General features: G+C 39.5%; 1 protein-coding gene across 1 annotated transcript in view; it reads right to left on the minus strand.

Annotated features, from left to right (window-relative positions):
* Positions 1 to 15,961, minus strand: part of TTC3 (tetratricopeptide repeat domain 3) — a 132,483-nt gene that overhangs the window by 89,245 nt on the left and 27,277 nt on the right. The window contains exon 11 of the mRNA XM_080826135.1: positions 11,945 to 11,999. Coding sequence (XP_080682261.1) covers positions 11,945 to 11,999 — 55 coding nt within the window. The remainder of the gene's footprint in view (positions 1 to 11,944; positions 12,000 to 15,961) is intronic.

Raw genomic sequence — 15,961 nt, forward strand, 5'->3', positions numbered from 1 at the left:
AAACCATTCTGAACACCTACAAACTCAACAGGAGATAGAAGAGAAGAAGAGCAGCAATTCCAGGAACAGAAAATCAACCACTTTCCAGAAAGTAGGATGTGTGGAGAAGTGAATCCGAAGAGACAGGAATATGGACCACAGTGGGAGGGGCTGGCTCCCGGCAAATGAGAGAGAAGTGGAGCACAAAATGAAAACATTTAGAAGTCTGCTCCACTGAGGGATGTCACTCCAGAAGCTAAGCAGGGGGTGGAGCCCTCCGGGTCTGAGGACCCACGGGGTCACGGAAAGACCAGGGGTGTCTGAGTGTGGCAGAGCTTCCAGGTATCGGAGCAGGGAAGCCAGCTACAGAGACAGAACCGAGGAGTAGGCTCTCAGCTCAGGCTTACCTTAAACCACAATCCAAGGCACAGTCGAACCACTGCTCTTTGAGCAGGGACCCCACAAGTGGCAGATCCGGAGAGACCCCGTCCTTCCTCCTCTGGGAGGAGCAGCTCGGGAGCGTGCTACAGGAATCTACTGGGTTTGGAGATGCCAAATGGTGCCATGCACCTGAGACAGAAACACGCAGTCACAGGCTGGGTGAGCTCCAAGTGCAGCTGGTGACCAGGGAAACAGGAGGGACTGACTGTTTTTCTCTGAGGGCACACTAAGGAGTGGGGCCCTGAGCTCTTGGCCCCTACAGGGCCAGAGACTGTGAGGCCACCATCCTCATTCCCGTCCTCCAAAGTTGTACAGAAAGCATTCAAGGAACAAAAGCTACCCAGAGCAAACCCAAGCAGATTACTTAGCCTGGCCCTGGTTCTCTAAGCAAAGAGAGAACCTAAAAGTAACAGATCAGAAAGGAACAGAGACAATATACAGTAACAGTCACCTTACAGGCAATACAATGGCACTAAATTCATATCTCTCAATAGTTACCCTGAGTGTAAATGGGCTAAATGCCCAAATCAAAAGACACAGGGTATCAGGATGGATAAAAATACAAGACCCATCAATATGCTGTCTATAAGAAACTCATTTTAGACCCAAAGACACCTCCAGATTGAAAGTGAGGGGCTGGAAAACAATTTACCATGCTAATGGACATCAAAAGAAAGCTGGGGTAGCAATCCTTATATCAGATAAATTAGATTTTAAGCCAAAGACTATAATAAGAGATGAGGAAGGACACTATATCCTACTTAAAGTGTCTGTCCAACAAGAAGAGCTACCAATTTTAAATATCTGTGTCCCTAACATGGGAGCAGCCTATTATATAAGCCAATTAATAAAATCAAAGAAACACATTGACAATAATATGATAATACTAGGGGACTTTAACACCACCCCCCCCACTGAAATGGACAGATCATCTAAGCAAAAGATCAACAAGGAAATAAAGGCTTTAAATGACACACCGGACCAGATGGATGTCACAGATATATTCAGAACATTCCATCCCAAAGCAACAGAATACAGTTTCTTCTCTAGTGCACATGGAACGTCCTCCAGAATAGATCACATCCTGGATCAAAATCAGGTCTCAACCAGTACCAAAAGATTGGGATCATTCCCTGCATATTTTCAGACCACAATGCTCTGAAGCTAGAACTCAATCACACGAGGAAAGTTGGAAAGAACTCAAATACATGGAGGCTAAAGAGCATCCTACTAAAGAATGAATGGGTCAACCAGGAAATTAAAGAAGAATTGAAAAAATTCAGGAAAACAAATGAAAATGAAAACACAACTGTTCAAAATCTTTGGGACACAGCAAAGGCAGTCCTAAGAGGAAAGTATATAGAAATACAAGCCTTTCTCAAGAAACAAGGTCTCAAGTACACAACCTAACCCTACACCTAAAGGAGCTGGAGAAAGAACAGCAAAGAAAGCCTAAACCCAGCAGGAGAAGAGAAATAATAAAGATCAGAGCAGAAATCAATGAAACAAAAACCAAAAGAACAGCAGAACAGATCAACGAAAATAGGAGCTACTTATTTGAAAGAATTAATAAGACTGATAAACCCCTGGCCAGACTTATCAAAAAGAAAAGAGGAAGGACCCAAATTAATAAAATCATGAATGAAGGAGGAGAGATCACAACCAACACCAAAGAAATACAAACAATTATAAGAACATATAATGAGCAGATATATGCCAGCAAATTTGACAATCTGGAAGAAATGGATGCATTCCTAGAGACATATAAACTACCACAACTGAACCAGGAAGAAATAGAACACCTGAACAGACCCATAACCAGTAAGGAGACTGAAGCAGTCATCAAAAATCTCCCAACAAACAAGAGCCCAGGGCCAGACAGCTTCCCAGGGGAATTCTACTAAGCATTTAAAGAAGAATTAATACCTATTCTCCTGAAACTGCTTCAAAAAAAAGAAATGGAAGGAAAACTTCTAAACTCATTTATGAGGCCAGCATTACCTTGATCCCAAAACCAGACAAAGGCCCCATCAAAAAGGAGAATTAGAGACCAATATCGTTGATGAACACAGATGTGAAAATTCTCTCCAAAGTATCAGCCAACAGGATCCAACAGTACATTAAAAGGATTATTCACCATGACGAAGTGGGATTTATTCCTGGGCTGCAAGGTTAGTTCAACATCTGCAAATCAATCAATGTGATACAACACATTAATAAAAGAAAGAACAAGAACCATATGATCCTCTCAATAGATGCTGAAAAAGCATTTGACAAAGTACAGCATCCTTTCTTGATCAAAACTCTTCATGGTGTAGGCATAGAGGGTACATACCTCAATATCATCACAGCCATCTATGAAAAACCCACACCAAGTATCATTCTCAACGGGGAAAAACAGAGAGCTTTTCCCCTAAGGTCAGGAACATGGCAGGGATGGCCACTATCACCACTGCTATTCAACACAGTACTAGAAGTCCTAGCCTCAGCAATCAGACAACAAAAAAGACATTAAAGGCATCCGAATCAGCAAAGAAGTCAAACTCTCACTCTTTGCCAATATGATACTTTATGTGGAAAACCCAAGAGACTCCACTCCAAAACTGCTAGAACTCATACAGGAATTCAGTAAAGTGTCAGGATATAAAATCAATGCACAGAAATCAGCTGCATTTCTATACGCCAACAGCAAGACAGAAGAAAGAGAAATTAAGGAGTCAATCCTATTTACGACTGTACCCAAAACCACAGGAATAAACCTAACCAAAGAGGCAAAGACTCTGTACTCAGAAAACCATAAAGTACTCATGAAAGAAACTGAGGAAGACACAAAGAAATGGAAAAACTTTCCATGCTCATGGATTGGAAGAACAAATATTGTGAAAATGTCTATGCTACCTAAAGCAATTTACACATTTAACGCAATCCCTATCAAAATACCATCAATTTTTTTCCAAGAAATGGAACAAATAATCCTAAAATGCATATGGAATCTGAAAAGACCCCGAATAGCCAGAGGAATGTTGAAAAGGAAAGCCAAAGTTGGTGGCATCACAATTCCAGACTTTAAGCTCTATTACAAAGCTGTCATTATCAAGACAGTATGGTACTGGCACAAAAACAGATACAAAGATCAATGGAACAGAATAGAGAGCCCAGAAATAGACCCTCAACTCTATAGTCAACTAATCTTTAACAAAAAATGGAAAAAAGACAGTCTCTTCAACAAATGGTGTTGGGAAAACTGGACAGCCACATGCAGAAGAATGAAACTGGACCATTTCCTTACACCACACAGAAGAATAGACTCAAAATGGATGAAAGACCTCAATGTGAGACAGGAATCCATCAAAATCCTTGAGGAGAACACAGGCAGCAACCTCTTCGATCTCAGCTGCAGCAACTTCTTCCTAGAAACATCACCAAAGGCAAGGGAAGCAAGGGCAAAAATGAACTATTGGGATTTCATCAAGATCAAAAGCTTTTGCACAACAAAGGAAATAGTCAACAAAACCAAAAGACAACTGACACAGTGGGAGAAGATATTCACAAACGACATATCAGATAAAGGGCTAGTATCCAAAATCTATAAGGAACTTATCAAACTCAACACCCAAAGAACAAATAATCCAATCAAGAAATGGGCAGAAGACATGAATAGACATTTCTGCAAAGACATCCAGATAGCCAACAGACACATGAAAAAGTGCTCAACATCACTCGGCATCAGGGAAATACAAATCAAAACCACAGTGAGATACTACCTCACACCAGTCAGAATGGCTAAAATTAACAAGTCAGGAAACGACAGATGTTGGTGAGGATGCGGAGAAAGGGGAACTCTCCCACACTGTTGGTGGGAATGCCAGCTGGTGCAGCCACTCTGGAAAACAGTATGGAGGTTCCTCAAAAAGTTGAAAATAGAGCTACCCTAAGACCCAGCAATCACACTACTGGGTATTTACACTAAAGATACCAATGTAGTGATCCGAAGGGGCACATCCACCTGAATGTTTATAGCAGCAATGTCCACAACAGCCAAACTATGGAAAGAACCTAGATGTCCATCAACAGATGAATGGATAAAGAAGATGTAGTATGTGTGTGTATATGTATGTGCGTGTGTATATATGTACACACACACAAACACACATACATACATACAATGGAATACTACTCAGCCATCAAAAGAACAAAATCTTGCCCTTTGCAATGACATGGATGGAACTAGAGAGTATTATGCTGAGTGAAGTAAGTCAATCAGAGAAAGACAATTATATAATCTCTGTGATATGAGGAATTTGAGACGCAGGGCGGGGGGTTGTGGGGGTAAGGAAGGAAAAAAAATGAAATAAGATGGGATCGGGAGGGAGGAAGACCGTAAGAGACTCTTAATCTCATGAAACAAACTGAAGGTTGCTGGGGGTTGGGGGGTAGGGATCGGGTGGCTGGGTTATGGACACTGCAGGGGGGGGGGTATGTGCTACGGTGAGTGCTGTGAAATGTGTAAGCCTGATGATTCATAGACCTGTACCCCTGGAACAAAACATACATATGTTAATAAATAAATAGATAATACACACACACACACACACACACACACACACACAAAGAATTAGTAGACAAGAACATTAGAACAGTTACTATAAACATATTCCATATCTTCAAGAAGTTAAAAGACTGAACATGTTAAGATGTGAAATACATAAAGAACACTCAAACCGACATTCTAAAGATGGAAGTTATAGCATTTAAGGTGAAAAAAATACATCAGATGAAATTGGGGAAGATTAGACATTGCAGAAGAAAAAAATCAGTGAACTCAATACAGCAACAGAACCCACCTAAAAATAAACACTAAATGAAAAGGGAGAAAAGAGACTGAAAATAAAGCTAATAAACAGGAAAGAAAAACTGAGAAATGGGAAGAAAAAAATGTGTATAAACCTGGATCCAGCCATACCTGAAGGTAATGCCTAGACTTTTCAATTACATGAGCCAACTACTTGGGCCAAATCTGCATTAGGTTTTGTCATTCACAAACAAGAGAGTCTTAATATACCCCTCAATATTAAAGGTTCTTATGGACATCTGTGAGGCTACCGGTTTGTATGCTACATAACAATATCAAAAGGCAATGCAGAAAGAAATGTCAACAAATGTCTACTGACAATACCATAAAAATTCCCACTGTTTGGGATACAATGACACATCCTCTCTTAGGCCTGAAAGCACATGCAGGGCAGTTGTCATTGTACCAGTCTTCTCTATCTGGAAAGAAGGCACAACAATGGCCCACCCTCACACAATCTACAGAGAACCTTGTTATACATGTTTATGTCCTAGAGGCATGATTCAATAGACTTGGGCTCATAGTTACTCTGCAGTAGAAGTACAGAATGCACCTTGCACAGTTCACCTTTGCTTCCGAAGTTTAAGCTACCTTTTAATGAGGACTTCTTTCCAATAAAAGAAAATGAAAAAATGACCTAGGTGTAGTTACATTTTTTTAATACTTACTAGGATTTGTGTTTTTCATCTATACAAATACTTCTGCAATCAACACAAAACATCCATATTTAAATAAAGTGAATGAACCCACATAAATATAGTCAACAGATCTTTGATGAAGATAACAAAGGTAATAAAATGAAGTAAATAGAGCCTTTGTAACAGTGATGCTGGGGCTTCTACATGCAAAAAAAAAAGAAAAAGAAAAAGAAAAAAGAATCTAGACCTTATACTCTCCACAAAAATTAACTAAAAGTGAAACAAAGACCTAAATGTAAAATGCAAAAAATAGTAATGACTTTTTAGATACCATACCAAAGGCATCATCCATGAAAGAAATAACTTATAAACTGTACTTCAAAATTAAAAACTTCTCTCTGAAAGTTGCTGTCAAGAAAATGAGAAGACAAGCCACAATCAAGAAGAAAATATTGGGGCGCCTGGGTGGCTCAGTGGGTTAAAGCCTCTGCCTTCGGCTCGGGTCATGATCCCAGGGTCCTGGGATCGAGCCCCGCATCGGGCTCTCTACTCTGTGGAGAGCCTGCTTTCTCCTCTCTCTCTGCCTGCCTCTCTGCCTACTTGTGATCTCTGTCTGTCAAATAAATAATCTTTAAAAAAAAAAAAAAAAAAAAAAGAAGAAAATATTTAGCAGACATATTTGATAAGGTCTGTTAGCCAAAATATAAAAGAATTCTTAAAATTCAGCAATAAGAAAACAACTAATTCAAAAAGATCTTAACAGACACCTCATCAAGGAAGGTATATGGTGGCAAATGAGCACATGAAAAGATGCTCCACATCATATGTCATTAGGGAAATGGAAGTTAAAACAAGATACTACCATATACCTAGCAGGGAGATCAAAATTCAGGACATATGCCATTAAAACCAACACTGCAATGACCACAAGGGACAAGTCCAAATGCCAAGGAGGATATGGAGCAGCAGGAACTCTCACTTGTGGCTGCTGGGAATGCAAAATGGTACAGACACTTTGGAAAAGTTTGGCACTTCTTTAAAAAACTAAACATATTCTTGGGGCATCTGGGTGGCTCAGTCAGCTAAACATCTGTCTTCGGCTCAGGTCATAAACCCAGAGCCCTGAGATTGAGCCTGCACTATGCTCCCTGCTCAGTGGGGCGTCTACTTTTCCCTCTCCCCGCTGCTCATTCTCTCTCTCACTACCCCTGTATCTCTCTCTAATAAATAAAATCTTAAACAAAACAAAACAAAAAACTAGGGGCACCTGGGTGGGTGTCTGCCTTCAGCTCAGGTCATGATCCCAGGGTCCCAAGACTGAGCGCCACATCAGGCTCCCTGCTTGGCAGGGAGTCTGCTTCTCCTTCTCCCTCTATCCCTCCCCTAGCCCCCCTCCCCATCTCTCAAATAAATTAAAAAAACAAAAACAAAAACTAAACATATTCTTGTCATATGATCCAGCAATCACTGCAATCCAGCAATCCTTGGTAATTACCCAAAAGAGTTGAAAACATGTCAACACAAAACCCTGCACACAGGTATCTGTAACAGCTTTATTCAAAATGGCCAAAACTTGAAAGCAACAAAAATATCCTTCAGTAGGGGTGCCTGGGTGGCTCAGTTAAGTGTCTGTCTTCAGCTAAGGTCATGATCCAGGAATCTCAGGATTGAGCCCCACGCCGGGCTCCCTGCTCAGCGGGGAGCCTGTTCTTTTCTCTCCCCTCTACTTTCTCTCGCGCTCTCTCTCTCTCTCTCTCAAATAAATAAATAAATAAATAAAATCTTTTTAAAAAGTGTCCTTCAGTAGGTGAATGGATAAATCAACTGGCACAAGCCGACAATGAAGTATTATTCAGCACTAAAAGGAAATCATTATCAAGGAATGAAAAGACATGGCAGAAACATAATGTGTGAAACAGAAGCCTATCTGAGAACTGCACACTGTATGATTCAAACTCTATGACATTCTGGAAAAGGTAAAACTAATGGAGACAGTAAAAAGATCAGTGGTTGCCAGGGGTTTGGAAAGGCAGATCAGAGGATCTGGGGGATAGTGAAAATACTCTGTATAAATCAAAATAATGGATAAATGTCATTACACATTGTCCAAACCCAAAGAATGCATAACACTTAGGGAATGAACCCTTAAACTATGGACCTTGGATGATTATAACGTGTCTGTGTAGGTTCACCAATTTTCAAATTATACCAGTCAGCTGGGGGAAGCTGATAATGGGGGAGGCTAAGCATGTGTGAGGTTTATGGAAGATTACCTTCCTCTTAATTTTGCTGTGAGCCTAAATTTGCTCTAAAAAAATAGTTTAGAGAGTGAAAATTTTCTGTTCAATAAATTAAGCCAGGAATAAACATTCTACATCGTCCTCAATGTAATTCAGAATCTTTTAGTACTCCTTTTTTCTGAACTGACAACAGAAAATTCAATGGTAACTCTAGAAAACTAAATTCAGAGCCTGAGTTTCAGTAGAAGGGGGAAATTGGAGGGAGAGACAAACCATGAGAGACTGTGGACTCTGAGAAACAAACTGAGGGTTTCAGAGGGGAGGTGGGGAGGGTTGGGTGAGCCTGGTGGTGGGTATTATGGAGGGCACGTATTACATGGAGCACTAGGTGTGGTGCATAAACAATGAATTTTGGAACACTGAAAAGAAATAAAATGGGGGGGAAAAAAGAAAAATATTTTTTTAAAAAATCAAAAAAAAAAAAAAAGAATTCTATCATCCACAGAATAAGTATGTATGGAGCACATGACAAACGCCAGGTTCAGTGATGAACAAAGATTCTATACCAAGCACAATGACTCCTAGTAAAAACAGCCACAAACTGATCACTCTCAAACAGAAGCACATCCATTGCTGGGTTCTAAATCCACTTTTGTCTCTTACTTGCAAAACTCACTTTACCTCTCTGGGACTCAATCTCTTCATCTATAAAATGAGGTATTTAAAAACGGACTCCAAAATCTGGATGCAGGAGTCCACCTGGGGAATTTCACAATCCCCAGACTCTGATACACTACTTGGCCACATGAATCATAATTTGGAGGACTCTAAAATTCTCTGATTAATACTCACTCTGATTTTAAAAAAAATTATGTAAAGCCAGGAATGAAGTCCGAAACATGTATCTTTCTGTGTCTTATTTGAAGCTCTACTTTAAAAAAAGAAAGTCGGGTATTTTTGTGATTTAGGAAAATACAGTGATTAATTTCACAAACACCTAGAATTAATCACTAACATTTACTATATTTGCTTTAGAGTCTTTCTTACTAAAAGAAATAAAACCATAAGATACAGCTAAAATCCTCTTTGTACCCTCTCTAATGTTTCCTTCTCTAACTGCCCAGAAAGAAACATTTTCATGAGTTTGAAAGGTATCTTTTGAGCCTATATTATGCTTCTACTGCTTTTTTTCATTCAACACTATTTTTTTAAATCTATAAATGCGGAGCGCCTGGGTGGCTCAGTGGGTTGAGCCTCTGCCTTTGGCTCGGGTCATGATCTCGGGGTCCTGGGATCGAGCCCCACATCGGGCTCTCTGCTCGGCGGGGAGCTTGCTTCCCCCTTTCTCTCTGCCTGCCTCTCTGCCTGCCTCTCTGCCTACGTGTGATCTCCACCTGTCAAATAAATAAGTAAAAAATTTTAAAAAAAATCTATAAATGCTGGTCAACCAGTTAACTTATTCCAACTGCAATCTAGAATTCAGTTCGTTCATTCACTAAGTCAACAAATATTTACTAGGAAATGTTTGCTATGTGCCAATAGTGAACCAAGCAAACAAAAAAAAATCCATCCTCATGGATCTCACATTGTAGGGGAGGACACACAGTAATAATACATACAGTATGTTAAATGCCAACAGGAAAAAAGTAGAGCAGGGCAAGAGGGTAGCAACTGTCTAGACAGGGGTAGCCTTGGCATTTTAGTAATGTGGCTAAGAAGTTTCCACTGAGAAAACTTTCAGTAAAACATGAAAGGAAATAAGGGAGCTAGCTCATGCTCTGGGGAAAGGCATTCAATTCTAGGCAGAGGGAAGAACAAGTACAAATGGGGAGTGGGCCTGGCATATATAAGGAACAGTTGAGGAGGCCAACAGGTCAACAAAGAGTGAACAAGGCAGAGAGTGGGAGGAGTGAGGTCAGAGACATAATGGGTGTTTAAGAAAGAGGGACAGATACCACCTTACACCAGTTAGAATGGCCAAAATTAGCAAGACAGGAAACAACATGCGTTGGAGAGGATGTGGAGAAAGGGGAACCCTCTTACACTGTTGGTGGGAATGCAAGTTGGTGCAGCCACTATGGAGAACAGTGTGGAAATTCCTCAAGAAATTAAAAATAGAACTTCCCTATGACCCTGCAATTGCACTACTGGGTATTTACCCCAAAGATACAGATGTAGTGAAAAGAAGGGCCATCTGTACCCCAATGTTTATAGCAGCCATGGCCATGGTCGCCAAACTGTGGAAAGAACCAAGATGCCCTTCAACGGATGAATGGATAAGGAAGATGTGGTCCATATACACTATGGAGTATTATGCCTCCATCAGAAAGGACGAATACCCAACTTTTGTAGCAACATGGACGGGACTGGAAGAGATGATGCTGAGTGAAATAAGTCAAGCAGAGAGAGTCAATTATCATATGGTTTCACTTATTTGTGGAGCATAACAAATAACATGGAGGACAAGGGGAGATGGAGAGGAGAAGGGAGTTGAGGGAAATTGGAAGGGGAGGTGAACCATGAGAGACTATGGACTCTGAAAAACAACCTGAGGGTTTTGAAGGGACGGGGGGGTGGGAGGTCGGAGGAACCAGGCGGTGGGTATTAGGGAGGGCACGGATTACATGGAGCACTGGGTGTGGTGAAAAAACAATGAATACTGTTACGCTGAAAAGAAATAAAAAATTTTTAAAAAAAAGAAAGAGGGACAGAGCAGATCAGAGGAACAACTTTGATAAGTGAAAATATCATATCCATCCCTGCTTTATCAATGGAAAGGTAGGTATCTGCAGTTCTATGCCATTAAAACACCACTGCAATGACCACTTTGCATATCTCGCCATGTGTACATATTGCGAGAATGTTGTGGGGTACATATACTTAGAATTACAGCATATGCACATCATAGTGCTCTCCAAGTTGGCTGCGACCAATTCTCACCCACTGGTTTATGGAAGGTTCCTGTTGGTAGACATATTCACCAACGCTTGGGACTACTGGTCTCTTTAACCTTTGCCGATCTAAAGGACCTAAACAGTATCATATTGTTTTACTTACTTACTTACATACATGTAGGTCTGTTTGGAAGCTCTCTATTCTGCTATCTTGGTTTTGTTTTTCTAACTGTACAATTTTAAGTGCTAGGAAATAGAACATAGGTTATTTCTATTGCCCATTCAGGATTTCTCTTCCGTGAAACACATGTTTATTCACTAGACCATTTTCTACTGGGTTTATTTATTATAGCTCTTTGCATATTCTGGATATAAATCCTATCAGTTATAAATGTTATCTATAGGGCAAATTATCTCCTTCCAGGCTTATGATTTCATTCATGGTGTCTTTTGACATACAGAAGTTTTTCAGTTTAATATAGTCAAATTTATGCAACCCCCAATACTGATTTGTGCACTGTGTGTTATTTAATAAATCCTTTCCCACCTCAAGGTTATAAAAGCAGTCTCCTATAATTCCTCTCCTAAGTTTTAAGTTTCATTTTTCATTGTAAAGTCTTTACCCCATCCAGAATGTGCAGATGCTGACATCTCAGTCACTAAGGTACCCTCCAGCTTCTTAACATTTCTACATGCTACTTGTCCTGCTCAGACACACGTGGCCTCTCACTGCTGCGTTAAGTCTCCTTTCTGATTATGGGAACTGAAGATTCCCCTCTCACATTCTTGAGCTGGTATAATTTTATCCAGGATTTCTACATATAAATTTACATCCTGTACACAGATTTTTCAGAAGTTATATGGCATTACCTGCCCAATGTAAAGATAAAAGCAACCTACCTTTGTCCAATTGCTCTTCAGGATAATGGCTCTCTTTCCATCACCAAGTGCATTTCTAAAAAGAAAAACAAGAAATATTCACTTTTATTTTTTTCATAAAGGCATTATAAATTGTGTATCTATTTGTACTTCTTGAATTTTCTAGAAAAAACCTAGTTAAAAATAATTTATTTTTAAAAATTCATATATGTCCATTATAGGAAATTTGGAAAATACAGAAAAGTAAAATAAAAGGAAAAAGTCACCCAGAGTCACAATCACAACTACCCAGGAATAACTACTTTTCATATTTCTGAAATATTTCCTACACATACCTACATCTTATCTGTGTCTAACTTGTTATTATCTACATAGTTTTTCAACACTACTTTTGCATGTCACAAGACTTCTGATCTCCAAAAAGATACCTCCCAGATCTTTCATACATCAGCTAAACCGCTGTGGACAGAGCATAAACGCTGAGACACAGATGGGAGTTTAGTTCAATACAACCACTAACTCTCCTTAGGACTGTTTGGGAACTTATTAATGCTCTGGCCTGCTTTCCCATATGTAAAATGAGGATGAGTAATTCTAATTAGCTTAAGCCAATCATGGCAATCTCACTCTCCTTTCTACTGCCTGGTTTAGGGGTAGTCATATGACCCAGTGCTGGCCAATGAGATTTTAGAGGACTCATCACTCTTAAGAAAAGATTTACAAGGAAGAACAAAACTAGGTAACTTATACTACCAGACAGTAGTACCTACTAAAAGACTATATATAGTTTAAAAAAAAAAAAAAAGTCTATCTAAAGACAGATGACCTGACCAACAGATTAGGATAAACAAATCAGAAACAGATGCATACAGTCACCTGATCTAGATGACAAAAATGACCACTGCAGTGCATCAAGAAAACATATTCTTAAGAAAGAGTGATGAGTCAATTAGACATTCATACCCATCTTGAACCTACCTCTCACTAACTGCAAAGTTAAATAATCAAGCTTTTAAAAGAAACATAGAACATTTAGCTGATGTTAGAGAAGCCAGAGACCATTAAACAGAAGCCAAAAAGTGCTTATTATAAAGGAAAAGAACTGATAAACGGCACTATGTTCAAGTTAGCATCATCCATTTGTTCAAAAAAAAAAAAAAAAAAAGGTGAAAAGGCAAGCCAGAGTGTGAGAAGCTATTTGTAATGCATATATTTGACCAATGACTCAAATCCAAAGTTTTTTTTTTTAAACCTAAAGAATAAGACATTGACTCAAAAGAAAAACAAAAACAAAAACAAAAACAAAAAAACAGCAAAAGATCCAAACAGGCACTTCACAAAAGAGAATATCCAAGCGGTCAAGAAGCATATGAAAAGATGCTCAACTTAAATAACCTTAATTGACTTAAGGAAATGCAAACGAAAATCACAGCACTGTATCACTACATACCCATCAGAATGTCTAAATGAAATGACAAAAATAATAAGTGTTAGTAAGGACGTGGAACCAAAACTCTCATATACTGCTGGCAGGAGTGCAAAACGATACACCCATATAGGAAATTATATATGAAAGCTAAATAGAAGCATACCCTTGTCCCAGCAACTCTACTCCTTAATTAGATTCTCAACAGAAATGAATACATACGTTCACAATGATACTATCTGTAAAAGCCAAATACTAGAAACTACCCAAATGTCCATCAACATTAGAATGGATAAAATGTGGTATATTCATGCAATAGATGAACACTGTACAACTCCATGCAACAATATGGATCTTGAAAAACAATGCTGAATGCCAAACATAAAAGAGCACATACCATGACTGTTTACATTGCACAAAAACAGGCAAAACTAACCCACTGCGTTGGAAAATGGGGTAACAGTTAACCTGGGGAAGAAGGTAGGTAGATTAGAAGGAATTTCAGAGGTACTGGAGTTGTGATGTGGGTATCAATTACTCATGTAAGGATTCTGAAAATTCAACCTATACTCTTATGAATTATACACTCTACAGTATGTGTAACTTTTTCTGAAGGTTATGAGAGTGATTCTTTTGCTGGAGACGGTAACGTCCAGCTTAATATGTGAATTACAGTAGCCAGAGGAGGCAGACTGGACTCCAAGTCACACAGAGAGACTAGAAAAATCCTATGTCTTTGATAACATTGTTGAGGCACTAAATATACAACCTCAGAGCCACCTTCTTATGCATTTCTTTAATGAGGTTTTCTTCACCATTTAAATAGGGTTTTCTGTTACTGGCAATGAAACACATCCTAATACAATGGCACACCTCATCTCTCCACTGCTTCCCTCTGCAAATGCTTTTAACAACTGCCTATATTATTTCCACTTCCTTTCATCTCAACCCACTCCAACCCAGGATCTATAAGCTTCCCATACACAGCTCCCCCTATGGCAACTAAAAGATGTCCATACTGCTCAATCTAAATTCCATTTGGCTTCTCAGCAACAAGAGGCACTACTGGTCACTCTTTTTCTTCCTTCCATGATGTCACACTTCCGGTTTTCCTCTTACCTCTCTGGCTACCTCTTAACCGTCTCCCACGCTGGTTCATCTTCCCTTAATTGGCCACTACTTGTATCCCTCAAGGCTAAGTCCCAGTTTTCAGCTCATCCTTGCTCTACACAAGTGGGTCTCAACCTTGGCTACACATGAGTACCATCTGGGAGGCTGCTAGAAGCCCAATGCCCAATTAATCAATTCAAAATCTCTGGGTTGGGATTATTTCATCCCAGGTTGATTACAGGGTGCAGTAAAAGTTGAGACCCACCTCCCCAAGCAATCTCATCCACATTTGCAACTTCAAATCATCTAGGTTAACTATCCCAAGTATGCATCTCTTGCCCAAATACCTCCTTGGAGTCCAGACCCACATAATTCATTGCCATTGTGACATTCCAACTGGGATCCTTCAATCCTTCATCCTGGGATCCTTCAGGATGTCCAGGAGTGAAGTCAAGTTCTACTTCCTACAAATGTATCTCTTCCACTGATCCCAGTATTAGGGAGTGAGCCTATAATCCATGAAGCCGCTGAAGGCAGAAAGTTCATAATAGTTCCAAACACCAAACCATAAGCAATCTCTGTTCATTTTACCTCCAAAATACCTCAAATCCTTCTACTCCTCCATTTCTGCTACCATTACCCCACTAAGCTACCATCACCTCTGGCCTACAGTACTGCAACAGTGTCCTAACCCAATTCATGCTGCATCCTCTCCAAACCCATTCTCCTCACTACAACTAGATTGATCTAAGGTCCTAATTATGGCATCTCACCTCAATTTAAAATCCTTTATTTATCGATGTTCTTCAAGGCCACAGTTATGTAGCCTAAAAGACCTTCCTTGGTCTAGTCCCTGACTACCACTCCCCTTCTCTGTAGTCAGGCCATCCGGCACACTATTAATTTCATGAGTGCAATATCCGCCCTCCCAGTGCTGGCCCACTGTCTAGAATACAGAACTATGTCTGGTTTTGCTAATTTCTGACACGGCTAGAAGCAGAACACCAATCATACTTATTAAATCAATGTTGAATATTATTGTTATTATAATTAATAAATACTATAACCACAGTACTATGTTGTTACAATCACATACATTATAAATATATTAGTGTGTGTATATATATAGATATATCTATAAACTATAACGTACTTTCACATTCACTCACATATGACCACATCTTCCTACTAAACAAAGTGGGCGTAATAAATTACATGGTGTGATTGTTCATCCAACCTAGTGTAGCTGAGGTGTACAGACTTGAAAGCTGGTATGATTTTAGCAAGGGCAATACACCTACACGATACATCTATGACAACAGGAAGACTCAAGACATGCAAATGGTTACTTACTCCTGAAGACCATGTGACAAAATGGTAAGAGTACGGAACTGAGGGTAAGAAAGAATATTCTAGCCTAGATGCTCCAACAGAATACATATTACACAGGGAAATGTTACTTCTCCAGCCCTCTCACCTTCATATACAATATGGCACATTTT

Source organism: Martes martes, assembly GCF_963455335.1.
Source record: "Martes martes genome assembly, chromosome: 1".
Taxonomy (NCBI): domain Eukaryota; kingdom Metazoa; phylum Chordata; class Mammalia; order Carnivora; family Mustelidae; genus Martes; species Martes martes.